Source organism: Camelus bactrianus, chromosome 9, assembly GCF_048773025.1.
Source record: "Camelus bactrianus isolate YW-2024 breed Bactrian camel chromosome 9, ASM4877302v1, whole genome shotgun sequence".
In the NCBI taxonomy this organism is placed as follows: domain Eukaryota; kingdom Metazoa; phylum Chordata; class Mammalia; order Artiodactyla; family Camelidae; genus Camelus; species Camelus bactrianus.
In genome coordinates this window covers 33,612,252-33,634,148 of record NC_133547.1, presented here as the reverse complement: position 1 = coordinate 33,634,148, position 21,897 = coordinate 33,612,252, and the positions used below count along the sequence as shown (strand labels likewise).

Sequence of the window (21,897 nt, the reverse complement as noted above, 5' to 3'; positions counted from 1 at the left end):
CAAGAGGACTGCAAGGCTTTCTCAGGCATCGTTAACTCTGCCTTTCGAGAGTACCTTGGGAAAGAGCTCAGTCAACACCACAGAGTACTGTTCAGCTTACACACTGACAGTGGGTTTAAGTAGAAACTTTCAACATAGTGATGGTTTAATACAGGTCACCAAGGAAAGCATACAAGTGAGAACAATTATGAAAATACATTTGTGGGGCTTATCGTTGGCAAACTCATGTTCTGCTGTTTTTTGAATCCCAGCTGAATATGTATATAGTGTAGCCTCCCCAGATGTGTGTTGAGATTTATAAGTCATTTGATGTCTAAGCGTAACAAAACCATGAGAACTCAATGACCAGTAGGTGAGATGCTTGTTAGAACTAGTTAACTGATTTTTTTCCTATTTCTTTTTTCATAAGAACTCAATCTGTAGAAAAAGATTTTCTGCCCTTGTAGGTAGGTTCATGAATTGGTAAGGAATCTCCTTCTTTAAGATATGGTCCCAACAACAACATTGGTACCCCAACTGTCTCCCGCAGTGTTGTGAGAACAGCTAACTGGCAGATTCCCAACTCAAGAAACGAAACTGTCTTCCCACCCACAAACTTTCCTATGTGTTCTGAAAATTTTTAAAAGACAAAAGAGAAGGAAAACCTCAGAAACATCACAACCCAAAGAGATCCAGCTTAATACATAAAATATCTCCAAGAAATAACGCGACTTTTTCCTCCCAAGCCAGCTATTCAGGGTGCATAGATAAAACAGGGGCGAGGTTTGTGCCATCTGATTTATTTCTATAATTTCTCCTTTAGGGAAGACAGCCATTCTTTCACAAAAGCAACCGATGACATATATCATACAACAGTCATAAACGATCATGCAGGACCCAAACACTGATCATAAACCATGTTTTATTAACAAGGAAAATTATATAGAGAGAAAGACAGCAAGAGCCTGACTTATCTGACTTTTGTGAAATTCAAAGTGTAAGATTTCTTTGTGCTCACTGTCACGTGCTTCAGGAAATGGCCATGATCTGGAAAGTCAATTAAAGATAAACTAAAAATCTGGAATGGAGAATCTGAGAAACTTGAAAGGCACCAAGCAGAGTGAATCATATATGAAGTTATAAAGGTACTTCAGTACATTGGTAACTCTAAATCCAAATTACAAAAGCCAGGGAAAACATAAATTGCATAAAACTTCTATTATTTATTAGCAGTGTATTCTTCTACACTTTAAAATAGGACAAAATATCTTTTTGAAGGTAAACTATTCATAACAAAATACATGTCAAACAATTTTTATTATTGGAGTAGAATCACTTTGCTATATACTTTCTATATTATATACATATACTTCTTGGTTTGTCTATGTATGCACATGTGTATAAATAATTTTAAGACATACCCATGTAGATACATATGACCAATATACACACATTCTTATGGAAAATTTACAGTAGTCGGTTTTACAATCATTTAATAGCTGCACACAGATTAGTGTTCACAGAACTAAAACTGTCAATATGGTTTCCTTTCCCCCACTTCTCAAATGTCATCTGAATTATTTTTCACTGATAATTTTTTTAAAATACTATCACCTTCCTATATAATTAACCAATCATGTTGTATAATAACTCAAATAAAATATTTTACTATTTCAGCCTTAGAAAAGGTATACAATTTAATTCCACTTACTTTAATTTTCAGTTCCTAAAACATACAATTAATTTGTTCATCCGTTTAGTGCAATTATTTGGTACTGCAGTTTTTGCAGGTTAAGTTGACGAACCTGAGTCAAACGTTCATTCAAATACCTTTTTTAAAATGTAAAACATAAAGAAGATGTTTTGCTGAAGCATGTGTAATAGTCTCAAGGTACCCCCTTCTAATAAATACATTATAAATAACTCAATGAGAGAAAAGCACTTCATATGAATCCATTTAACTGTCTCTGAGGAGTCCATTCTTAAGCAGCATGGAAGACGACCAGGATCTAAGACTCCCAAATCCCCATGGACAAGAAGCTTCCAGGCTTCTAGAGCCTAAGTATAAGGTTACACATACTTGCAAGGGCTGTGAAGTACCAGGAGTCGCCTCATTTTCGTTTTAGGTTTCAGATACATATTAGCGTGTGTGTCAGGAGGTTGCACTCCACTTTAAACGTATCTCCTTTAATACATGGAACTCCTTAGCAGCATCTTGTTCAGTTTTTTTTTTTTTCTCTTCATTGATTTAAAACTGGTGCCAGACCATGTGAGATTACGGGCAAAAACCTCGTACCAAGATCAGAATATTCTAGTTGGGTTAAGAACTCTTTTGCGAGGAGGAAAGAAAGAAAGGCATTGGGACTGTTGAGTTACTTCATAGAGAAAAATCATGCTTTCAAGAGAAATAGTCAGTGAATTCTGATCTTCAACTGGATGTTAAATTTTCTTAAAGCCCCCAAAGATGCAAAACTAAATGGCTCAACAACAAAAACAAAGGGAAAGGAAACGGTCTAAACAAGCCACAGCAAACAACTGCGCACTTGCTAGAGATAAACGGGGGAAACCTGCTAAGTTAGACTGACTTTTCGAAAGAATGAACCGGCGCACCGTATTCGTAGGGGGGAGGGCATAAAAATCACTTTCTAAAAACTTTACCCCTCAATCTTTCTTAACAAAGAGGAATTATTTATTCATCGTAGATAAAACCATACTAAAATTCAAAATACAAATTTTTGGTAGCAAACAGCAAGAAAATCTACATCAAAATATAGTCTAGTTTTTACATAATTTTATATATTTATAAATTTATCAAAATAGCCTTTTAAAGTTCGTAATACATACATAATGTAACACTGTACATGTAAATGTAATAACAAACGTATTACCGAAACACATTAAAAATCACCTTTCAAAATACCAAATTCAGCATGAAAACTGTCTTAAAAAGGGCTGACATCTCCATAAACATGGTTTCAGTGCATTATATAGTAGTCATTAACCAGAGTTTTCTGGGTTCAAGTCTCACGAAGGTCTTATCTTAGTGCTCCCTTTAAGGTAAGAAGGCAGAGAGACGCCTCGGCAAGCAGTTGCTCTCTCTCTACGTTTGCTCGTCCAGATGAAGAAACTGTCTAACAGTGGAACAGCTTTCAGCAGAGCAGCAAGGCCTTAGTAATGAACGTATTCAGACTGAAGGGACTGTGCGGGGGAGAGACATAAACTGAGGTTAAATTCCATCACACACACAATTCCTAGTACATCATAAAGCTGCTTCCTTCAACACAAGGCAGTGTGGGTCTCTTATATAAAAGATAAATGAAATAAACTAAGAAAAAAAAATAGAACAAGACGAGGGAGACAAAGCATTTGTTAAGAATGAGATATTCAATTAGTAAAGTGACTGCAGGAAAACTTTATATGTTAAATGGCTTGCTAATTTAATACTAGTGATTAAAGATTAAGTACTATTTGGAAATTGGTAGATAGTACTAAACTCACTTCTAAGCTTTTGTGCAATACTGTTGAGTTTTACTCAAAAAAATTAAATGACATTTATAACTGAACTGAAGATTATTAGAGCATACTTTAAGAATATATATATACTTTTTAATTTAATTCAGTATATATGAAATGAATGTTAATTTTTCTAATGCAGTAGAATTAGAGGTCATTTAAATACATTCCTTAAGAATGTTTTAATTTAATAGATATCTTACAAATCCTTCCTACTTAGGGGTACACAAAGCACTTCTAGCTTTGAAATCTGATTGTAAGACCCAAAAAGCTTTTGTGCAGAAGAACCCTGCAGCTATAACATAATAAACAGTGGGCAACTTTCAAGAAAAATAAACGATGCAAGTTCCTCCCACATCATATTAGATAACAACGTCTAAAAGGCGTGTGCTTGGGACATGGAATCAGAATGTACTGATAATAGACAAACCAGGAAAGGACAAGGATGAGCAGAGAAAATCTGCCACAGTTATTTCTGAGCGGCAAACAGCAGTCAGAAAGAAGGAACATAAATCTGTCTAAGCGTTTACAATTTTTCTGCACAATTCTTCTCATCAAATACCTTGGAAAAACAAAGTTTACTTGAGCTGCTACCAAATTCCCTTTTCTCCTCCTCCAATAATTATTTTTCAAATTGACCTGCGGCATTTTATTGATAGGTCATCAATTCTGAGATTGGTCTATTTTGTTGACAGTGTAGGTGGCAGTAAAAAAAGAATCTGTCCATTTTGCAAATAATTTACAAAAGGATTCAAACTGTTCAGCTTCAAAATCCCACTGAATTTTATATCCTATCAACAGCCATTTACTAAGTAGACGTCTATCAACACCATGAATCAAAAGTTATGGTCCCTGCCCTCAAAGGGCAAAAGACCATATTCTCACATGTGCATCAAATGAAAAGACAAAGGTGCCAACATTTAATGATAATAAACATAGTATAAGAGTAACATTGTGCACAAGCAAAGGATTAGGCAAGGACTGGAGGGGAAGGTGGGGGTAAGGTGGTGCATTCTCCAGGCTGCAAGCTTCTAGGAAGAAGTGAAATGTCAAGAGTGGCTGGGAAGATAGGAAAAGGCTTGGCAAGTTGACTTTCTCACTACGAGATGTAGTTTATGTCAAGGCTTGAAAACAGGAGAGACGATCAAGACTGAGGGCATGTAAATATACCTGAAGTCACAGAGAGAATCAAAGAGGTAAGACTTTGAGAATGTCCAGTGAAACTGGTCCAAAGCCTTGAAGCCCATGTACATTTAACTCTTGGGATATCAGCTGCCATCTCAGGATTAGAGCTTAAAAGTGGACTATCATTTTTCTAGATGCTTTTTGCCAGTTTCTTCTGGAATCTGGCCAGTGGGCAGGGAGGGCAGAGCCAGGAGGTCTCCCCAGCTGCAAGGATGCCACACACGCAAGCTATATATTGGCCAAAGCTTTCTTGGGACTATTTACCTTTTGTTTTTGTTCTAATTAGAACAGTTACTCATATTATCACTAACAGAAATGATAAAGCTCCTCTGATTGCTTGTAAATTTAGAGCAAAGTTGTTTTTGCAAGCACCTCTAAAGTTCCATCAGTTCTCAGTTCTCAGATGCAGCAAATGAACAGATACTAGACAAGTGACCTTTGTTAAACTAACTTTCATCAGGGAAAAGGATTTTACAAATGCATCAATGTATAGGGGGTATATATGAATGTACACATATTTATTTATTTTATGGACTCATGACACCTACTGAACTGGAAAACAGAACTAGTCGAGAATATTAGGGATTTCTATCATTCACGTGAGGTATACATTCATTAGTCTCTGGCAGAAGCCTTTCCTAATATCCCAGAAAACACAACAGGCAATTATTAGCACTTTTAATTTTTATAGTAAAATGCAAATATATTTTGTACTCCATAAACAGTATCCTTATTGTTACTGATTTTATTATTCAAAAAATAGATCAACTAAAGTACAACTATCTGGAATTCTTGATAAACTAGATACATTACTTAACAGGTCAATTATTCTGCGAAAGCTACTTATGAGTAGTTTCTCTACACCAGGCACAGTTGTAAACATTTTATATGTATTAACTCATTAAATGCTCTGAACAACTCATTTTACAGATGGGGAAATTGAGGCACAAAGCAGGAAAGTAACGCTAGCCCAAGATCATGCCACTAGGAAGGAATCTGAGCTCCAGCATCTGGCTGTAAAAGCCCAGACTCTTAGCCACCATAATATAGTGCCTCAAGACATCTGTCCTGTGATCACTACGTGTTCGCTCAAACATCCTCTGTCACCTGACACAGACAAATAATGAGCAGGGTATGATTCTGAGTGAGCAAAGAAATATTAAAATATGCAAAAGAATGTAATATTTTTTACTGTAAAGGAGATACATGCATTTTTAATGATTTTTAATAGTACCGATTCCAGAAGAGTTTTCAGGAATATTCTATAAGGAAATTTTCTTTATAAGAATGCCCATGTTTAAATATTCTGATTAAAGTTTTAATTCTGCTTGGCCAATTTTTTTTTTATCATTACCACAAGAATTGATACCTAATGTATCTGCAATATCAAGGGAAAAAAACCCTCCACAATGACAGTATGGTTATGAAGGAAGGGAGACCTAAGGTGTAAATGCTATTTTACAAGGTAGCACTTATTTATGGAACCAAGAGATTTTAGTTTCTCAAAGAGAATATTCAAGTTCATGCAGCCATTAAGTTCAACAGGATTATAGTGAGTCAAGGCCAGATCAAGTTTATCATGATTATATGGTATTTTTATGGTATGAATACCATAAACGAGTAATACAGCCTGCCAAAGAAGGATAAAATTACCTTACACTTGCAACCCCCCCCCCAATTTTTATGTCAAAATATAAGCTTCCATCAAGAATTGTTGCTCTGAAAGCAGCTGGATTTGACACAAAACAAAGTGTTAGGTAAGGAGATCAAGACAATTTGTTCTGTTCTGGAAATGCGCTACTAATCTGTTTTGGCAGATGTAGGTAGTGACTTTAAAATTTTAGCTATTCTGGAGGTGTTTCTTTTTTAAACAGCCCAGTTACCTAATCATGGTAGAAAAATGTCTAATAATTACAGATACAAAATACTGCACAAATAGTTAAAAAAACAAAATTACAAATTGACTAGCAACCACAGCACATTGCAAAGAATAATGGAAATTAAGGTCTTGGCCAGCAAATTAATAAAATAATGTCTTATCGTTCAAACAGCTTGAAGCAAAGACACTGTGCATCTGGAACGTTAGTTTCCCAGGTCAAAATCCTCACTCAAAATCGCCATGTGTTTTGCCACACTGCCTTTACCTTTCCCGCATCTCCCAATTTCCCCAAGTCTCTTAAGGAAGAAAAAAAAAGTCCCCTAGTTACCCTGACTTGAGTTCTAACTACAGAGGCAAAAAGCACCTTAAAAAGTGACTTATTTTCCACTTTGCTGTATACCTGACACTAACACAATACTGTAAACCACTGTTTCAAAAAGTGATTTGTTTTAGTGGCATCATTGATTGAAAAAGACACGTTTGAAAATATGGTATCACATATAACTCCAGTTTTAATGAGCAAATAAGGAAAAAATAAACACTGGGGAAAAATAAGTTTACCTGTAACCGCCTCTATACTCCAGGTCTCTCATGGCTTTGCGATGGAGTTGCCAGTTGTCGTATTGCTTGCAAGCTAACAGCACACAAAATGTGTGCACTGATACATAGTTCCACAAATGTGGCTTCACAACACTACTGAAAGTGTCCGAAAGCGTTTGCCTCTGCTAACACGGCAATACTTCCCCGATAACACTAGAAGCAGCAAAGCTGGGTACGGTTTTATTGGCCTCACAGTAACACAAAAAGGCTAAGGTTTGTGATAAAATCAGCTTTGAAAGAGGAACAAAACATTTTTCTATAGTGTTCTCTAAGCATTTCAGAGATCTCAAGATTTAACAAGCCAATTCGGGTTAACTAAAATGCTGTATAAACTATTCTTTCACCTTCCTACATAACTTTTAATAGATTCTTTTTTCTGGGGGAACTTAATATGTGCTCTTCAACAATCACAAAGAGCTCAATTGTTAGGTGACAGATTGTTGACACCCAACTTGACTCAGCCAACCATTACGTGAGTGTTTTCAGTTCATCTGAACACCAAAATTATATTGATGCAAGCTTGGGTAAAATGTATTTTCTCTTATTTTAGTAAAGCCACATCTCTAGAAAAAAAAAAAAAAAACCTCTCAGGTTACTGTATATTCAAGCTGAAGTGGAAACGTTGTTTGCTCTGTTAGTGCTTCCTGCGCTTGCAATGGTGACAGGCTCCTAACTAGCCCTGCGCTTAATGCTCATGAACCTAGATATGTTATTCAACTTGTAGTTCAATAAATAAAATAAATATTTATTAGGCGCTTTCTACACTTTGGAACCTGAGAAAACAAAGATGCCTCCGAGAAGCTTGGAAGCCGGCCGAGGAGAGAGAGAGAGAACCAGGTACAGTGACTATAACACGAGAGCAACCACGGTCGGGGCGTGAGCCAAGACCCATGGGAGACGAGAAGGAAAAGGCATTCCTCGTGGACAGGTCACAAATGCCTCATCAGAAAGATAACTCGTGAGCCAGGCCAGGAAATACGAAACCAAGCAGAGATGGGGAAAAGCAGAGTAAACCGCAGGTGCGAGGGCTCGGCAGGAGGCAGGGTGTGGTGCTTTTGCAGGACCCCTGTCAGGATGCCCAGAGGAGCTGCTGGAGAGGATGGAGCTGGGAGGCATGTGGTCTGATGGGGAAGGGCCCCAAGTGGCAGGTCAGCGGATCCAGAAGGGATGCTGAGCACAAAGTGGAGACACTGAACGAGTCTGAACCCAGGAATGATTTCATCAGCTGTGTCTTCGAAATCTAGAGCTGACAGCAGCACGGAGGAAAGTTTCGAGGCAAGAGATACTGAAGGCAGAGAGGACATTTAAAGGGCTAGCCCAATAGTCCACAAAGAGCTTAAAGCAGCAGTGAGAAGAATGGAGGAACAACAACAAAAAAAGAAAAACAGACATTTCAAAGGGAGAACGGCTAGGGCTTAGTGGCTGGATGTGGCAGAGGGAAAGGCAGAAGTCGTGTCGAAGACGGTGCTCAATTTCTAGCTTGGATGATCGGATGTAGAAAGATGCAGTTAGAAGCCAGGAAACAAGGGAGGAGTGGACAATTGAAAGAGCGTGCACCCTCTCCCAGGAATGCCCACAGGAAGTTGGAAGTGTAAGTCCAACGCTCAGGAGATGACTACCCAGAGACAGGAGTGGACCAAGGTCAGAGCCTTGGGAAAAATCACTAAGGGGCAGATGGAAGAAGACAAGTAGGTAACTATTTAAGGCGGGGGCGGGGGGAGGTAGGGGAGAAGAAGTGGGAAAATAAATATTCCAAACCTCAAAAGAGACAAAACTAAAGGGGGAAAGGTGATCAATATTGTCAAGCGCTGCAGAAAGACAAAGAATGAGAACTAACAGGAGCTCGTCAGCTCTGCCTTAAGGGAGTCGGTGGCAGCCTGTGCAACAGACTTTCAGATGGGGGGCCACCTCCCTTGCCCACGTTTGGCCATAAAGGAGACACTGTGACAGGTGACGGAACTGAGGGAAATAACTGGCTAAGGCCATCCTGTACCTGTTTGCAGGTGAGGAGACAGGCAAATGGAGGGTAAGAGACTGAAGGGGTAAGAGAGCAAGGACGCGGATGGGACAACTCCCAAGAAGAGTTTGGAAAGAACATACAGGTGGAGTTGCCATTGGAAAATAGTAGGGTTTCTTTTTTAAAAAGGGAATAAAGGGACAAGTCTGATGCCGATAAACTTTGAGGCAGAGAAGAGGACAGTTAAGGGAAATTATTCCTGAAAAATTCTGTTCTCAGCAGAACTCAGGGCCAGGTTAATTGGCCCTGGAAGTTGGAGGAGCTGTGTTTTTTTCTGTTTGGTTTTTTTTTTTTTAATTTAATTAATTAATTAGTTTTTTGTTTTTATTTTTGGTGGGAAGAGGTAATTAGGTTTATTTATTTGTTTGTTTGTTTAATGGAGGTACTGGGGATTGAACCCAGGACCTCATGCATGCTAAGCATGTGCTCTACCACTGAGCTATACCCTCCCCCCTTGGAGGAGCTGTGAAGAATGTAAAAAAGCTTTGGATCAGCCAATGTGGGGAAGAGAAAGGGAGCCAAAGTGGGATAAGCAAACTAGTCATGAGCACTGAAGGGTCAGGGTAAATCAGAAATTCATTTGAAATGGAGTCAACTAGCAAGGTCACGGGATTTTCTCCAACAGAGCTTAGACGAGAGAGACTAGAAATAGACACGAGATGGTTGAATTGATCTAATTTTGGAGGCTAGTGATAAAGTGGCTACAGAAAAAAGGTCCATGTGGAACAGAGGATGTTGGGAAAAGGAAGCAGAAATGACATGTGGGCCACAGAAGGAGGTAAACTGAGGGAGGTGGGAAGGTGTCATGGGGAAGAGTTAAGGAGAGGGGTAAATGTTTGACAGGAGCCTTAGAGAATCCAAGATATCAGAAGCAATGTTCTAAGTAGTAAGAACATCTATGAAGTGGACTTCCAAGTGAATAAAAATAAAGATCACTGGAGTCAAGGAAGTTTAGAATACAGTGGTTGTGAGACTTTGGGCAAGTCACTGCCTCTTTGAGTCTCAATTTCCTCATTTGTAAACTGTGGGTTAAATAAATACAATAGTGTGTAAGTATTGTACCTAAAACAATGTGTGGCACATAGGAGGTACTCGATAAATCATGGTGATAATGATGATGATGATAATGATGACAATGATTAGAAAAATGTTACAGTTGTCACGAATGCTGGCAGTAGCGTGGTTGCTAAAAAGTAAAGCCAAAGTCTTCAATATGACGGCATTAGGAGGTCGAGCCTTTGGGAGGAAATTAGGTCATGAGAGTGGAGACCTTATGAATGGGATTAGTGTTCTTATAAAAGGGACCCAGAGAGCTCTCCTGGCCATGGGAGAGAGCCATGTGAGGATAGAAAGACAAGACGGCAGTCTGCAGCCCAGAAGACAGCCCTCATCTGAACTCAATCTTAATGGACCTGATCTCTGACTTCCAGCCTCCAGAGTTGTGAGAAATAAATTTGTTGTTTATAAGCTACCAGGGTATTTTGTTAGAGTGGCTGAGCTCATTAAGATACTACTTTCTTAATATCCTTTCTTCTCATTCTAATAACTTCCAATCAGAGACTGAACCTGACAATGCCGAAGCCCACAGACGATGATCTAATTAACATCACAGAAGGCTGAGAGGTTCACAATGCTCTGACCAAGAGACCGAAGTATCTGCTTCTATGGATAAAACAGTCCTCTCCCACACATATCAGCTATGTGAGTTTAGACATTCAACATCAAACAGAGCCTGCGTCATTTACCGAAGACTTCTTCCATTAAGGGCAAATCCAGTGACTTTACAAGTCATGTACATGGGGCATCTGCTTTGCACATGCATGCACACCCGCAAGTATGTGTGTCTGTGTCTGTGTGTAACAGGGCGTTGCAATAAAAACTTGCCCTTCTGAGTTAAACGGCGTACACATACATGCGCATACACACAGTAAATTTCAATTCTCTGGAAGAGATAAATGACCTACTCAATATTGGAAAAGATGACAGTATGGAATAAATAAATCAATAATCAAATAAGTAAGCAGAGTCCAATGCTAGCTGCATAGCCCATGAAGATAACAAAAATAAGATGGTGTGGTTTGTAACCTCAAGTTTACCAACCAGCTCGGTGGGGATTCAAGGCCTACATCCATGAGACAGGTGACTCTCAACACAAAACAGAAATGATGAAGGCCAAATGGCCAGAACAGATGGGACGACTCTAGAAAAAGTCATGACTGCTATAATTGGGCGAGGTCAAGGAAGGCTTCAGAAGAGGAGGTAGGATTTAGGCCAACTTCTGAGAAGAAGGGGTCTGACAAGCAAAGGTGAACCAGGTTGGGGGCACAGCATGTGAAAAACAGATGGAGGCATGTGGAGCAGGGCATGTTCAAGGACCTAAGAAGTTCCATACAGCAAAAGCAGGAAGTTCATGCTCAGAAGTAGAGGGAAATGAGTTTGAATTGAGGGTTGGGGGGACACTGAAAAAGGCCCTGAATGGTAAATCACCGAGACTGAACCAACTTCATGTCAAGTTGGAGCTGAAAGTTATGCTCCAAATGACCCTCTCTGTGTATAAATCAAATATTTTTAACATACAAGGAAGAAAAGGCACAACAGGGCACAAAAGTAAATTCAATATTTCACAGCCCAGAAACAAACTAAGACACAGTGGCAGGCCACTGGCTCCAGAGCTGGAAGCCCACAGAGGTAGGCAGGTGTCCCATTCCTGGGGGCACACAGGACAAAAGCTGCTGGCTTGAAACCTGGGCTGGAGTCAGGTTCTCCCATCTGAAACGGACTGAGTGAAGCCACAACCACTGCCTTGGGCCAGGGTTTGTGCAGAGCTGCGTCCCTGCCTGAGAAGCCAGCCTGCCGAGCTCACCATGGGAAGAGAGCCTGGGTCATTAGGATCTGTTTCTAGACTGGAAGACCTGGGGGTCAAGTGGAGACAAGAAGAAAGCCAGGAGATAGGGAGGAAAAACACAGAGAGGGGAGAGAAACCCAAAACTCCCAACCAGAGGGAGCCTACAGATGAAAATTCCAAAACACACAAGGAATATGAACACCAAGGGAACTGACAAAGCCTGCAACCAGGAGACGGGCTCTCACTGAAATCACAGACACATGGCAAAGCAATCTCCAAACAACTTATCGTCTGAGATCCTCAAGGACAGATGATGAAGAATACCCATAAAAAGAACGAGGATTTATGAAGCCAAAATAGGCAGGTCTAAGTGAGAACAGACCTATCATAAAGAATGAATTATAAATGCTGGACATGCAAGATACGGCCTTTGAAATCAAAAGGTCAACAGGTTAGAGATACGCTGCAGAATGGATAGGGCTAAAAGAGAATTAGTGAACTGGAAAATAATAGGAGGAATTCAATCAGAACACAGCTACAGCAAGAGGAATTTTAAAATATAACACAGAAGGTAAGAATACTGAGGACAGACTGAAAGGCTCTAACGTAAGGACTGCAAAAGGAAAGAGTAGGGGGAAGGCAGAAAAGCAATACCCAGAAAGATAATTTCTGATTGTCTGAGATAATAACTGAAAAAGCCATCAGCCCTGTGATTGAAAGCACACACCGAGGCCAGAAAAGGATAAACTATAATGAATCGACGTCTAGATTATATGGTGAAACTGTAGAACTTGAAGGAAAAAGAGAATGGCTCATGAACACTGGGACAGGGAATTGCACCGAAGCCAATTTCAACTGTGGCATAGGAGAATTTTAAAGCAAAGCAGTGCACAATATTTCATTTGAATCTTCCTTTCAACTTTAAACCAAATGAGTATTTTTCATTCCTTTCAGTGAAGAGGACTGCATTAGAAACCATAAAACATAAGAGAATTTTATAAAATGTATAAAGTTTAAAATTTGGAGACTGCATATTTAAAGTTGCACAGGTGAACAACGTGTAAACACATGCAGATGCATGTGTATGTAAAGCAACATTACATATTGATAAAGCACTAAATATTCAATGTGAATAGGAACAGAGGTTAAGAAGTAAAACACTGGGCGGGCTCAATTTCTTGACAAAGGCTTCAGAGAGTATACAGGAGATAATATGCTTTCTCATAATATGAGAAACTGGGAAGAAGGCAGGCGGATTCCAAGAAAGGGCTTTCCAAAGGCCAGGACACGGAGAGGGAACCACACTCAGGGACAAGCAGGGTAAATGAGGCACCAAGGTACGCTAAGGCGAGCAGAGAACAGAGGGCCTGAAAGCTCAGCGAAGGAATTCAGGATCAGTGTCCCAGCACTAGGGGATCACTGGCCACTTGTGAACAGGGGAGTAAGACGATGAGATCGGGACCTGCTACCTGGCAGAGCTCTCCAGCAGGGCTCAGCAAACTACAGCCTGCGGGCCCAATCCAGCCATCATCTGTTTTTGTAAATAAAGCTTCATGGGAACATTCATTGATATATATAGAGTAGTCAGGAAACAGAGACAAAACTTGACTATCTGGTCTTTTACAGAAAGAGTTTGCGACTCTACTTAAAAGTATGAATTAAGACTGAGTTAGGAAGATTGTCAGAGAGGCTAACACAACAAAGACGAGAAAGCAGCAGAATAGAGAAGAATGGGGAGATCCCGAGAGATGGTGGATGGCATCGCTGACGTAACCTGCCACCTCGCCAGGAGAGCATCCTTGAAAGTGTTTGAAGACCAACATATAAGAGTGAATAACAAAGCTTAATACAAGCTACCACTTAATAATACTTTTAAAAGTCACAAAAAAGATTTTAATAGGATTGCTTATCTTATTTATGTTTATATACCCTACAGTCAGTACAATAGAAGCTTTTTATAAAAGGCTGTTCCCATATAGCAAAGATTAATGTAACCCTCAACAACAGAAGTGACAAAAAATTCTTTGTAGCCAACCTGACTATATATATATATGTATTTTTTTTCTAACAAAGCACATTATTTTAGAACTCCTCATGTAAAAATGTTGTAAAAGAGATGTTTACTAAGGATCAGAATTTTTCTTCAGGTAGTTAAGTTTCCATTAACAAAAATAAATATATTACTTAAAAATTCATAATAAACATGTTAGAGCTACAGGTCATAAATTATTGTTTAGTGGTTTCTATATTATTATGTGCACTGAAACACAGAATAATTTTTTAGAAGCACAGAATTTCCCCAAGGACTCCTGCTGAGCCAGGGACCGAGGACAGCAGACAGGGCCCAATCTGGTCTCCTGCCTCCAGGGTTTCTACTGAGAGCTCCCAGCCTCATGACTGCCAGGGTTATCTTCATCGAATTAGATGTGATCAAGTCACTCCTGCTGAAAAGATTCCAGTAGCTCACACTGCACCTCCCAGTTTGGTTTCAGCTTAATTTTCCAGCCCTGTCTTTAGGTAACCACCTCTGGCTTTAGCTACACTGGAATAGTCATTGCTCTTAAGACAGTAATAGCTAAAATTATTGAGCATTATCTAAATGTGCTGTGTAAACTACTTCATATGATTTATCTCAACTAATCATCACAATCACCCTATTACAGAGATATTATTATCATTACCACATAAGCTTCAAGGCCTCACAGTCCACACAAACCCCATTCAAAATACACATTCATATGTTTGCATAAAATTCACAAAAACAGTTTGTACTCTTTATAGGTCTCATCAAATTGTGTAAGTTTCAGGGTGCACAAAACCTATTATTATTATCCTCATTTACTGGGGCTCAGAGAAGTTAAATAACTTGCCAAAGTACTCACCACAAGGAAGTGTTAGAGATAGGATTTGAACCCTGGTCTCCTTGTCTTTAGAACCTAAGAACTTAACTACAGTACTAACACTGTACCTCCATTCTTGTGGTCCCCACTTCCTGAAATGTCCATTCTTCCTCTTCCTATTTTCTTCATTAGACTCCTAACAGGCTCCTATTCATCCTCCAAAGCCCAACTAAAATGTTACCCCTTCTTCACAGCTTTTCCTAACTCTTCCTGTGAAAAAATGAGATTACCTTTTAGATATCCCTCCATTTTAAACATCTACCACAGTATATATATATGACATAATGTAATCAAAAGAATGCGCTTTTTTGGAGTCAAACTGACCCAGGTGCAAATTATGGCTCTGCTTCATATTTGCAGTATAATCTAGGGCAAATATTTAAACTCTCAAACCCTCAAATTATTTATCTTTAAAATAGAAGCAATAACTCCTATCACATTCATTCATTTAAACACCCAATCATCCATAATATATACCCATTCAAGAAGTACTCAGTGAGTGCCTAGTATATATGCCAGGCACAGAGCACACATCTATGAAAAACAGAGGCACCGTTCCTGCCCTCACAGAGCTTACAGTCCAGTGGAGGATACAGATAAGCCAGTAGACGATGAAAATGCAGAGTGGGAATCTGAGTATCGCAGTGACCAAGGCAGAGTGTGCAAGAGCTCACAGGGAAAGCATCACGACCTCACGCGGACTTGCGGGGTCAGGTGAGGACAACGGAGATGAATAGCAAGTCAGTGGTAAGTCTCTTAAAAATAACACAGAGCAAATATTCAAGACAGCTACCACAAGTAATTTCAATTTAATAAAATACTTCCACCCCACCCACACCATAATCACACGTCCCTCATTTCTTAAGCATTTGAAAACTCCTCTGAACGTCAGGGAGGGGAAACTGATTTTTCACAGTAAGTGGGTCAACCAAAACGAAAGCACTGGCCAGGAGAAAGCGCAAGACCAAGAGACCAGGCCAAACAAATAAAAATCAAGCCTGCTTCTCAGAATTCTGTCGCAGCCATAAGGAGTCCTTAACATTTGTTCTTGTCTCCTGGGTTAAACCATTTCATGACAGAATGAGGAAATCATTTTCACATTTTTCTGGGGGCTGAACTGCTGCATAAAGTGAGAGAGCAATTGCGGCTTTCAAGAGAGATGCTAATTGCAGCTTTTAAAATATTAGACTCCCTCTAAACGCCCGGCACCTTCACCCTCTGGGAGTTTCTGGGTCTTTCTTAAAGGTGCTGGAAGGATATTGCCATACAGACTTCATCGCCTACCCAAGGGTTTAAAAACGTTTTTGAGTAATTTATTCCTAGTTCTTCAAGGGTCGTATGTCTCACATCTTCAGAAGCACTGGAAAGATGGGCCATCTTATTTAGACAAGAAACCAGTAACCATTAGAAAAGCTGCACTGAACTAATAAAGGAAAAAAACTCTCAGCTTCCTACTTTATTCCACATTTAATGGGAATTTCCATCTTAATTCAGACTTTCTGCCAGTGAGCCAGCAGGGGTAGGACTTGGGGCCCTGCCTCTCACAGAAGTTGTCTAGGCAAAGATGAAGGAGGGAAAATCAGCTCTAAGACACCAGCTAGTCTCACTTCCTGGGAGGGTGAGAGGGAGGAAAGTGTTGTCCTGCTGGCAATTCTATTCATAAACACTTTGTGTTACAATAAGATGACCAATTTAAGAAGGAGAAGGGGGAAGAGGAGCAGCTGCAGACACAGAGTATTACTTTAAATTTAATTATTGGAAAAACCATTCTATTCAGGACAGGAGAGGGATGGGAAAGGGGAGGAGAGGTGAAGAAAAACAACAAATTATGGAATGAAACCAAAATTAAGTTCTGTAAACATGGCAGGCCAGAGGCTTCAACAATCATCTAAAGAAAGTTCAAAAAGGAAAACTGAGATCCAGAACCAGCAGAATGTTATTCTTGTCAAGCTACCAATGTTTCTGGGATCCAGTTATAAAACAAAACCATTAGCTGTGAAATCTGCAAGATATTCATAGAATTACCTATGCATCCGTATGTATAACACTTTTTCTGAAAACAGAATGATCTATACTCTGGTCTAAAAAAGAGGCTTACCCATAATCAGTATATGAAAATGTTGACTGAATTCAGTTCTTGCTGTGAAGTCCATGACTTCTAAAACCTAGTTGTGAAAATGTAAATACACTTCATTTTCCGTCTAATCCCAGTTACCGGGATTTAAGTTTTACGGATATATGTGTACCCATAACTTAGTGGGATTAGAATCGAATTCAGGGGTGGGGTGGGGTGGGCTGGGTCTGTAATCTACACAGGAAACTAAAATAATGTTGAAGAACATCCTTGGGAATACAATCACACGGGGAAAATCATGTGTGCCGGAAAGGACTTATGTGGCTAGAATGGAAAAAAAACTTTGAAAGAGCCCTGAGGTAGCAATGGGAGTAGCAATGAGTGCAACCAAGACACACACACACATGCACACATACACACGCACGCACACACACATGCTGCATCCTCACATTAGAAAAGTGCTTTCTAAACTGCCATCTAAGGAAAGTGGGGCCCCTTAGCTGTTACCTAGATTAACAAGGTTTTACCCTAATAGGGATTTTTACTTTAAAAGGGGGCTTAGTAACCAAAATAAAGAGCTCACGTGTTTGGAGATCTTCCATCCTGTCTCTAGAAGAGTGACAGCTAATTTTAAGCATCTTGTTACCCTACCTTCTCCCCCTCTACATCCTGGGTAGCTACTTACAAGCCTGCCTTATAAGCACCTTCTGTTTGCCATTTAATTAATTCTGGGTCAGTTCCCTGCAGGAGGTGACACAGTCAAGGGCCTGGTGCTTTTCTGAGAAGACACGATCCACTCAGCACCTTCCACATGTAAATGCTCCAAATTCATCCTCTGGCATATGATGTAGAAGAAGCCAGGGTACCACTCCAACCAAAGCAGAGGCCGGCTCTCCTATGCCTCAGCCCCTGACTTTGCACTCGATCCTCAGAGAGATTTGAAAATTTAACTGAAAAGTAGCTTAAGTCAATGGTGTCCATGAGGAAGGGAAATGACAGCTGTTTCCCTTCTCGGAGAAATCACTTTAAAAAGGAGCAGGAAGAGAAGAAAAAGAAGGAAGGAAGAAAACCGGGTTGAAACTTGGCATTTACTTGAAGAGGAGCCAGCAGAATGCACGTGCAGAGACAATTTCCCAGCACAGAGGGAAGGCATCGGTCAGAAGGCTTCCTTGGCGCTATTAAATTTCTTTGGTGGCAGCCTCGGCTGGGAAGGCAAAGCACCAAAGTTGCATTCAGGGTTCTCAGGGCCAAGAGGTGGTGTCTGCGAACTTACGGGGATGGAGCGGCTCAGGAATCTCGCTGAGGAAGAAGAGAGGCCGGTGTAGGAGGGCCGGAGGGCGGTGCTGGGCTCCTCCGTCTTGGCGCACTGGGGGCTCGGCTGACTGTTCAGGGGGTTCCCAGTGCTGCTGGTGCTTCTGCTGTACTGGTTGTTGTTGAGCTCAGGGTCATTCCTGGCAGGCGGCTGGGGGCTGCCATTCAGGAGGTTGGTGAACGGGTTGGCTATGAAACCCACCCTCGAGGGTGAGACGGCCTTTTTGTTCTCTGGGTCATCTGCTGCAGCGTTCAAGTTCCCGAGGGAACTGGCTAGCCGGGAGTTTATGGAAAAGCTGGATGAAAAACACAGATGAGGGGGGAAAACAGAGACGACCGTGTATACTCACGCCGAGGTCACAGTTCTAAAACACATCATTCAACGTTGGGGGAATGCGATGAAGACAGTTCTGACTGGTGCTGATGGTGACACAAGGGCTTCCTTACCGCTCTTGGTGATATTCTAATACGTGGCCTTTAGTTATACGTGTTAACTCCCTCTGTCAAAAGGAGTCAGCTAAGACCCGAGAAGCTGGCTAAAACGCTTGGACCAGAGATCGTGAAACAGACCATGTGGGGGTCCTATTTGTCCTGAGGCAGGAAGGAAATGAAAAGGACTCTATAAAGGGAGAGTACAAAGCAGACTTAAGGACAAGATTTAACCTCTTTATAGTTGATCATATGACCACAGCAAGCGCCCCTACGCATTTCAGTTCTGCCCATTCACCTCGGGGGAGGAATGACAGTATCGCGTGTTACTACTACGTGCAACTGGACTCCGTTTTCTAGATCACGTTAGGCAAGCTGTGGAAAGGGACGTTACATGGCATCCACTCCGTGGCCGTGTCCCCGACAATTCAAGACAGGAACAGAAGACTGGAGGGCCACCAAGCCTTTCATGCTCTCTCCCCTTCCTCCCGGTCCCCTCCTCTCACAAACTTCACCGAACTCCTTGTCTGCTGCCACCTTCCCCCCTACCCACCACCGCCAGGGCCCCAGAAGGACAGAAAAATTACCTTCTTACACTGGCGCTGGAGGACGAGGAGCCTCTATTTATCCTCTTGGCCGTCACTGATGGGGACAAAGCCACTTTTGAGGTCTTCAAAGTAGATGCAGATCCTTGTGGAGAAGAACTCAATCTTTGTAGAGAAAAAACGGGCAGAGCATCACACAGAAGCTGTGTTATCTTAACACGCAGTCAGGTGACTAGGACAGGAGAAACTGATCAACACTGAAGAGATCATGGCAGGTCCCAGTAATGGTGACTCTGGCAGCAGCCAACACTGCTGCAGCCCTCGCTCTGCGCTGGGTGCTCCTCTAAGAACCTTGCAGATGTTAAAGCCGCTCATGCTCACAACAACCCAGTGCCTGGCGAAGACTGCAGTCCCCGCTTTGCAGGGGAGGAAGCGGAGGCACAGAGGAAAAGCTCCTCGTCCAAAGCACTGAGCCAGCAAGTGGCAGAGCCGGGTTTCAAACCCAGGATCCAAAGTCCTGCTGGTAACCACGATCCTGCCACCCTTGGTCACTTCCCTTCCCTTCCTTGCCACTGGCATTCATGCCTCCCAAGACCTAGATTCTATTTCTTTATATTTTAAATCTATCCTCTCCTTCCCACCCTGAGACTGCCCTAGGTAAGGCCATCACTGCTCCTCATCCTTGACTCCTAGAAGCACCTTTTAATCTTCTTTAAAATGCATATTCTGAGTAGCCTCCAGCAAAATCTAAAATATCTAATCATGTCACGTTACTGTTAAACCATTTCATCTATCCTCGGTGCCCAGAAAGACTAAACTTCTTCACTTGGCTTCTAAGGCCCTCCAAAATCTGGCATTTGCCTCTCTGAGCAGGCCCAGCTCACCACACTTTCCCATTGGACACTTCTACCCCAGCCACGCAAGATGACCTGAGTTCCCTGAGTGGACGGCACCCACACCTCTGTCCAGGATGCATCTGCTACCTTTCCTGCCAAGGCATCTTCCGTCCTTACTTCCCCCTCCTCCTTTCTCTTCCACCTTCATCTGACTCCCTCCAACTGCTTATCCTTTGATGGTCCAATCAGCGGCTACCTCTTAGGGCAAGCCTTCACTGAATCCCAGGCAGGGTGAGCATCCCATCATATATTCTTATAGTAAATCATAGCTCTTCCCCCACATGTCATTGTCTGATATTCGTCTTGATATAAGCTCCATCAGGAGCAAAGAATTGCCTCTCATTTCAATGCCCAGTGACTGGCACAGGCCAGACTCAGAGCAGGTATTCAATAAATGTTTGCTGAGTGAACAGGAAGGGAAAACTGACTCCAATCTGGACAGAGCCAGGGTCCAGGCCTGGTTTTAATATTGTATCTGCTTTGTTCTGGACAAATCGCTGAATGTAGCTGGACCTTGTTTTCCCTCCAAACAGCAGCTTGCAACATGGTTTGCCTCTAAAATAAGAATGGGAAAAGTTGGCCAAGGAAGCGGCTCAAAGCTTCTAGAGAAGTCTGGGCCCTCTCAGAACTGCCCCCACGAAACAACCCTAAAAGCTAGGGCTGCATAAGAGCAAAGGGGAGGGGTGAATCAGCTTCCTCCCCGCTCCACTGATGGCAGGTGTGGTCAGACACTCCTACTGCCCTCGCCGAGACCTGGGCCGGACAGACCCTGAGACGCTGGCAGCCAGAGACCGCCAGGGAGCGTTCAGGGCACGTTTCTCCAGGGAAAAACACTAACGCTTCCTCCTCCAGTAGAGAAGAGGGAAGGAAACAAAACTAATGCAAAAGTAGGAGGAAAGAAGACTAACAGACATGTTAAAAAAATTCAAAGTGCAACCTGTCACTGGCTTGAGAGGCATGTTTTTTTGTTATTGTTTTTGTTAATATTTTATTCATTATTGTATTATTTTAATTGTTTTATTTTGGGGGGAGGAGGTAACTAGGAGCTATTGGGGGTTGAACCCAGGACCTCGTGCATGCTAAGCGTGCGCTCTACCACTGAGCTATACCCTCCCTCCTTGAAAGGCATGTTGCAGAGCAACTGTAGCTGATAAGAGACCCCACAACACTCTGGGCACACAGTGTACACTGGCATCACGCCCACCGCCACACAGCCCTGTGGGCACCTCAGGAAAACAAAACTTGTTCATGATGGGCATTCAAAATAAAGCATATTTTAACCATCTGAAACAGCAAGAAAGGAATTTTAAGAGTGAAAAGCTGTGTGCAGTTTATTCCCTTGGATTGCAGGGTTGGGAAATGCATCTAATAGGTAGCATTCGTTTATAAGCTAGAGGAAACTCAGCCTCGTCGACAGTACCTGGAAGGCTGGGACACTGCTCTTGGATGCCCTTTCATATCCTCCAACCTATGGAAATCAAAGACAAATGATCACACGTCACCAGGGTCACACGCTTAAGCAAAGACGTATCATCTGGAGACAGTGGGTAAAAGGGGAAAACCTTGCAAATGGGTATTAGTATTTATTCACTTTATGAAATAAATCCTAGAACCAGCAAGCAATCTATTTTAGTCATTTTGTTTCATCTTGAATTTCATTGACAGCAAATTGCTTTTTAAGCAGAGGGCGGCATTGCGTCTACTCAGGTAAAGCATGTTTGATG

The 21,897-nt window shown here is 41.4% G+C and overlaps 1 protein-coding gene and 1 non-coding gene across 5 annotated transcripts in view; both read right to left on the bottom strand.

The window, feature by feature from the left end:
• Positions 1-1,182: 1,182 nt before the first annotated feature.
• CDC14A (cell division cycle 14A) overlaps positions 1,183-21,897 on the bottom strand; it is a 141,638-nt gene continuing 120,923 nt past the window's right edge. For 3 of the 4 annotated variants that reach the window (XM_074370046.1, XM_074370047.1, XM_074370048.1), the window contains 4 exons: positions 21,594-21,641; positions 19,320-19,442; positions 18,085-18,599; positions 1,183-3,177 (listed from right to left, as the gene is read on the bottom strand). In XM_074370046.1, coding sequence (XP_074226147.1) covers positions 18,149-18,599; positions 19,320-19,442; positions 21,594-21,641 — 622 coding nt within the window. In that variant the 3' untranslated portion in view covers positions 1,183-3,177; positions 18,085-18,148. The remainder of the gene's footprint in view (positions 3,178-18,084; positions 18,600-19,319; positions 19,443-21,593; positions 21,642-21,897) is intronic. The other variant, XM_045513257.2, reaches the window with a different exon arrangement.
• On the bottom strand, positions 9,551-9,623 carry TRNAA-AGC (transfer RNA alanine (anticodon AGC)). Its single transcript has one exon. It is a non-coding gene; the product is annotated as a tRNA-Ala (tRNA).